This window comes from Macrobrachium rosenbergii, chromosome 27 (genome assembly GCF_040412425.1).
Source record: "Macrobrachium rosenbergii isolate ZJJX-2024 chromosome 27, ASM4041242v1, whole genome shotgun sequence".
Classification (NCBI taxonomy): domain Eukaryota; kingdom Metazoa; phylum Arthropoda; class Malacostraca; order Decapoda; family Palaemonidae; genus Macrobrachium; species Macrobrachium rosenbergii.
The window spans coordinates 17,717,650-17,725,149 of record NC_089767.1 but is presented as its reverse complement, the minus strand read 5'-3'; the positions used below and the strand labels follow the sequence as shown (position 1 = coordinate 17,725,149).

At 31.7% G+C, this 7,500-nt stretch overlaps 1 protein-coding gene across 1 annotated transcript in view; it reads right to left on the bottom strand.

Annotated features, from left to right (window-relative positions):
* The window catches only part of LOC136853294 (probable glutamate receptor), a 14,473-nt gene extending 12,639 nt beyond the window's left edge, over positions 1-1,834 (bottom strand). Inside the window, exon 1 of the mRNA XM_067128656.1 lies at positions 1,638-1,834. Coding sequence (XP_066984757.1) covers positions 1,638-1,834 — 197 coding nt within the window. The remainder of the gene's footprint in view (positions 1-1,637) is intronic.
* Positions 1,835-7,500: the final 5,666 nt, after the last annotated feature.

Here is a 7,500-nt window from a genome sequence, read left to right as displayed (position 1 = left end):
ATTATTACCACCCTCTTCATTGTAAGGGCCCGTGCTGGCATAAGTCACTGTAATCTAAACGAACCACCAACTTGAAAAGTTTTGCCTACTTTTAATCGTTATCCAGTCTTTTACCAGTAATTAGGCGGATCAAGGAACTTAATTAATTAGCGCAATATGTAAAATGATTTGTTACATATAACTGAGAATCATAATTGTTATAAAGCTTATCTGTTCAAAACACTTGTAGTCTTCAAGCATCGTACTTTGCATATATGTCTGTGACACTATTTACTCAAAATGCAAATAAAACACCAGGTAGTCTTTACTAATTTATTTTCCAAGCCAAATATGATAGTTTACAAACCTTTCATAAAGTGAATGCACATACTGACGAGAGAGAATTTATATTATATATATATATATATATATATATATATATGTATATATATATATATATATATATATATATATATATATATATATATATATATATATATATATATATATAGAGAGAGAGAGAGAGAGAGAGAGAGAGAGATTTACATTTCTCAACCTCACAAACTTTCAACAACTTCCACCCTGTTCTTCTAAATATCCCAACGTTCGCTGCTTTAATACTTTTCTGTTCAAAGACTTGTGTAGGTTTCTTTTGCGATGGTTGCCTTGTTATATCTTCTCTCCTTCTGCTTATTTCAGACACGTTTACTCCAAAGTATACATGTAAAAAATTAACTTTATTCCATTTTCACGTTTATTCGTATCTCCTTACCCTTATATATTTATTCTTATTATAGCCTTACTCTAACATAAAGTTTCCAATCCTTCGCTCATATGGTTTTCTTTACAACTTCTCTTTGCTGTCAAGAGTCACAGTGTTATCTCAGACATCAGTTTTTCTGCATTCTGTCCATAATAACTTCTCTTATAACAGAAACACATGAATAAAACCCTCTTCACTTTATCCACAGAAGAAGTGTCAAATACCCTCCTGTTAATTAAACCTGCATATTCCAAAGCTAGGTTCTCTTTTATTGTAAAGACTTTTACCGGCTTCTACCAAAATCATCTCCTGCTCATGTCATACTTGACCTTCCCACCTTCCACACAGCAGTTATGTGAATTTCTCTCTCTCTCTCTCTCTCTCTCTCTCTCTCTCTCTCTCTCTCTCTCTCTCTCTCTCTCTCTCTATATATATATATATATATATATATATATATATATATATATATATATATATATATATATATATATATATTTATATGTATATATATTATATATATATAATTTCATGAGAAATTAATTAGTACATCACTCAATCAACAGAGTTTGTATTACTTCTTTGAGAGGGAAGCATATGTTCACCTATGGTCACTTCGGAGTAATTTAACGGTCCCATAAGAAAACTGTTGTCGACAATTCCTGTTAGGAAGCTGAAGTTACTGAAGTCATGTGAGAATGGCATATGTGGAAATGAATTTTCCAACGCCGAATTTATGTGGGACTCCCAGACTTCGCTATTTAAGGGGTCAATGACTTCTCTTTCTCCTCTGTTGTGAAGAGGAACTTTCCAATACTGGTGGTGCCACGGAGGCGGGGCCAAGTTTTGTTTATGGCACAAAGGCAGAGACGTGTTTTGGAAGGGACACGAATCATACCCTCGGTAAATCTTAGTGTCTCTTTTATTGTCCAGAGTTCCTTCGTTTCTCCATCGTCTTATCCATCTGTAGATTGTGGTAACACTGATGCCAGTCTGCTTTGCAATGTTGCGAGCTGATGTCCCCGTAGCCCACATCCAAACGAGTCTGGCTCTCTCTCCGACGTCCTTTTTGGATCTTGTGGGAGGCTGATTCATCTTCTGTGTTAGAGAAATGACGGGCCTTAACGTCGGGAAATGCTAAGACACTGGCTACAGCACACACACGTAAAATATTTAGAAAATTTACCCAGGGAAAAGAGAATAAATTAAAAATTCCTCATACGAAGAGACAAGTACATAGAGGAAGCTAGTATAACTTGCATCAGCAAATCTTGTCATATAAGACATTCAGCTTAATTCAGGATATTTTGTGTGCATGTTACTATTAGTTGAGAGAATTGCCATCTAGCGCCTTTACTCCTCAAGTGATGATTGAACGAGGGGGGAGGAAGGTCGATGGGAAGAGACAAAAATGCTAAATATACAAATTTGGTATGAGATGCTCTTAATATACTTCAAAGAACTGAATGAGAGTAATTCTCTCTGTTTCATAAATGATGTCTTATATTGAGCTCAGTTTTGATCAAAATCATGCTTCGAGACCATTCGGAATAAAAATCTTTTCAAGTCATTCATTTTTCACGCTGGCTTACAAGTATCAACAGCCCGTTTTTTGGCAGTGTCGAATATGCATTTTTAAAAAAAATTAAGAGTTATCTGCATCGACGGTGATTTTATGATTGACTTCCTGTTTCGGCTAAGTATCAAGTGCGTCTCTCTCACCATCCAGAATGTATGGTGAAAAAGACATCTGATATTTAGCTGAAACAGATAGTCAATAATAAAATCACCGTTGATCCAGTTAGATAAAAAAATTTAAAACATGCATATTCGACACTTTGCCAAAACACGTAAAAAATGCGCCTAGGTTTCTACGGTGCAATCGGGTTTTCTGCACAGCCGCTACGGCGTATAATCAAGGCCACCGAAAACAGATCTATCTTTCGGACGTCTTGGTATAATGCTGTATGAGCCTCGGCCCATGGAACTTTAACCACGGCCCGGTGATGGCCTATCCTATATAGTTACCAGAAGCATGATTATGGCTAACTTTAATTTTAAATAAAATAAAAACTGCTGAGGCTAGAGGGCTGCAACTTGGTATGTTTGATGGTTAGAGCGTGGATGGTCAACATACCAATTTGCAGCCCTCTAGCCTCAGTACTTTTTAAGATCTGAAGGCGGACAGAAAAAGTGCGGACAGAATAAAGTGCGGACGGACAGACAAAGCAGGCACCATAGTTTCCTTTTCTGAAAACTAAAAAGGGACGCTGTTCAACGCTACATAGTGTTGTTTATGTAAAATAAAAATTTTACAGCGTTCACTCAGTTTGTCTTTAAACCATATTGTCTCTGTTGAATATGGAAACCGATTTCATAAAAGTGGGTAATTAATTAACATTTAATCAACCCTGAATCACCATTTCTCCTGTCCATTCAGGGATGCAATAAGAGATACTGCAAAAGCGATAAGCGGTGCTACAAGTAGACATGGGTACTAGCTTACATTTTTATCTATTTATTTATTGATTCGTTAATTTAGTTTTTCTTTTTTTAATGAGTGATCTCTTCCTCCTGTACTTCCAATTGTTCTCTGTTACTTCTTCCTAATTGAACACCATATTCTTTGGAAGCTTGAATTTCAAGTCAATGGACCCTGTGGGGTTGTTCCATATGAAAAGGGTTCACCTTCGAATAATAATAATAATAATAATAATAATAATAATAATAATAATAATAATAATAATAATAATAATAATAATAATAATAATAATAAAAACATTGTCATTAGTATCATCTGATCCTAGTGGCCTGTTTCCATCTGCGGTGACTCACTTTTGTGGAAATGGCTACTCGGTCGTCACAATATATATATATATATATATTTTATATATATATATATATATATATATATATATATATATATATATATATATATATTTATATATATATATATATATATATATATATATATATATATATATATATATATATATATATATATATACATATGTATGTATACTGTATATTTATATATATATATATATATATATATATATATATATATATATATATATATATATATTATAAATATATATACATATATGACAAGCACAGGAAGTAATGAAAAAGGGGTTGTAAATCATGACCTGATTCGGCTTAGTTGCTAAGGTACGATACATAGTGGTAGGTATTTCCATTATATGTGCTAGCGGGACAGTACATGGGAACGTACAGACTGTTGGTAACCAAATATTCAAGACAGACAAGTGCGCCGGGTTACGAATATTTGGTTTCCAACCATCTATTTGTTCGTATTTACAGTCCTGCTGGCATATATATTGAATATTTCTACCACAATGTATCAATACTCTAAAAATGGCCTGGCAATAAAGCAAAACAGAAACTGGTCAGGTTTTACAACCATTTTCATTATTCCTTGTGGTTATCGGATAAATGAAGCGTCAAAGTGATCATATTCATGTATATCATATATATACATGTGTGTCATATTCATATATATATATATATATATATATATATATATATATATATATATATATATATATATATATATATATATATATATATTTATATATATATATATATATATATATATATATATATATATTATATATATATATATATATATATATATATATATATATATATATATATATATATATATATATTATATATATATATATATAATATATATATAATATATATATATATATATATATATATATATATATATATATATATATATATATATATATATATATATACATATACTGTATATATATATATGTATATATACATATATTTGTATATATATAAAATTTATATCTATATAGATTTTTTTCGCGAAACTGTTGATGTACAATTTAATTTTTATACATGATGACACTCGAAAACCGGGGAAAACACACAAAATATGGGCTCAACGCTAAATGCAATGGTAACTACAACAAAAGAAGTTTTCCCTCTCTTCCAAATAACTGAGCTGTAAACACAAAAAATGTTCTGATTCATTTTCCCCTTCAGGAAAGGCTCTTATTGCTACATCTTTTTATGAACAAAGGCAGATGGTCACATATAATAATTTTGCATTTATATTCCTGTCTACTTGAAACTGCGACGATATCTTGTGTGACAGACTTAAAATTTAATACGGACTTTGAAATTTACTATTCTGCGTCAATGATAGAGAGCTTTTATGAACAGATTTGAAGTAAAAACAAGTAAAAAATGTGCCAAAGTTTCTCCGGAGCAATCGAGTTTTCTGTACATAGTATAATCAAGGTCACCGAAAATAGATCTACCTTTCGGCGGTCTCGGTATAATGCTGTATGAGCCGCGGCCCATGGGAACTTTAACCACGGCCCGGTGACGGCCTGACTATATCGTTGCTAGACGCATGATTATGGCTAACTTTAATAAATAAAATAAAACTGTTTGATAATTGGAGGGCGGATGATCAACATACCAATTTGCAGTCTTCTGGCCGCAGTAGTTTTGAAGATATGAGGGCGGACAGAAAAGTGCGGGCAGAAAAAGTGCGGACAGAAAAGTGCGGACAGAAAAAGTGCGGACGGACTGACAAAGCCATCACAATCGTTTTCTTTTCAGAAAACTTAAAAAAGTTGGAATAGTTCTGACTCATGAGCACTCTTACTTACTTTTCCTGACAATTTCTGATAATACAAAATTCGCTGTTTACAAAACTATAGAACAAGGGATAATTAAATATTGCTTTAATAAAACGGGTAGAATGCCTGCCCGCGTATACTCGTTAACATCTCTAACCCCGACCCAATAACCGGAGCTCCTCAAAAAAAAAAAAAAAAAAAGTGAAATTGTTAATTTCAAAGTGTTTCATTTTAGCATTCAGAAGAAAGGACTTCTAAGAGAAGTTGAAGTGTATATATATTTTATTTTTAAAAAGTAATGGAAAATGTAATTCGATGATAGTGAAGAGACATACGAAACAACAAGAAAATTATTTGTAGTGTTTGAAGCAAACCTCTCTTTCTCTCCCAGCTCTCTCTCCCTCTTACACATACCCACAAATACACACATTCACATGAACACAAACACACACACAACACAAGCAGTCACATGCACACACACACACACACACACACACACATATATATATATATATATATATATATATATATATATATGTTTGATTTTAAATCACGAACAATTAAAAACTTGATGATTATACGAGCAAAGTTATAGCTATGAAGGGAAATTGAATCACAGGAGATGAATGACTTCAGTATATAAGGGAATGAATTCTTCTTATATATATATATATATATATATATATATATATATATATATATATATATATATATATATATATATATATATATATATATATATATATATATATATTATGTAATAAACACACACACACACACACACATATGTATATATATATATATATATGCGTGTGTGTGTATGTGTGTGTGTGTTTGTGTGTGTTTGTGTGTGTATATACTGAATGGATCTTTAATGAAGTCGAATCTTTAATAGAAATAAACTGGCTATTAGAAACTTCATTATATATATATATATATATATATATATATATATATATATATATATATATATATATCAGGGACAAGTTTATTTGCTTCACGTACTTTTCAGATACTAAATTTCACTTCATCAGACTTTAATTAAAGAAAATAAACAAATCTATTCATCAGGTGTAAAGCCAAGGAAAGAACTTACTTTGAATGTAATAAGCAGACAAAAGAATAGAATGTTTAAAAAAAAAAGCAAATTAAAAATGACGAGTAACAAGATTAGAAAGTAAAAGGAAATAACACAATTATGAAACTTATTAACAATGAAACTACTAACAAAATACAGAATTCAAATCAAGGGGGAAACTATGGAAACACCACAGGACTTAGTCAAACACACGACATTCATAGAGATAAAAAAGATAAAAAGCACTGAGGGTAAAGTGTGTAAAAGCACGTCAAGACTTTATGTACAATAATGAAAGGCAAAAAATTAGGAGGAATCGAGCATATTCTGACAGAAGTTTGAACGTAAAAGACAGAGTAAATATGAAACGGGAGAAGGAAAGTTAGATGTTTAGAAGTGTAAAGTATGGGTGCAGTATTTAGATTATTGTTCAGGCTGGCAGATAACTATTTAATGAAACGAGAGAGAGAGAGAGAGAGAGAGAGAGAGAGAGAGAGAGAGAGAGAGAGAGAGAGAGAGAATCACAAGAGACTCAAGAACGGTCATAAACGACTGTGTTCAAGCTAAGTTGAATCTATCTTTATTGGATATTGTGTTTTTAATTTCCTGTATGATTAGGAATTGCAGAAAATTCTTCCTTAGATGGAACTGATCCATTTCAGTGATGACACTCAGAAGACAATGATTTGCGGTAAGTATATCTATATCTATATCTATATCTGTGTCTGTATAAATATACATAAATGTGTATGTTGTACGTGTGTGTACGACTGACGTTGAAGTGAGTATTAAATAGATAACTATAATTCATTAAGTTAGACACAACGTATAGCTCTAACATGTCTGAATCCGAAAGGTAAAATAGGCTTCTACTATACATCTATAACATCTATAACTTAAGCACCAGCACATTAATCCCTATCTATTGTAAATAACGGAACTCTATGATAAAAGAACAGAAAGTCAGAACGTTCAGAAATCGAAACTTAACATTGCAAGAAAAACCTGAGATTTGACCAAAGTTTAACTTC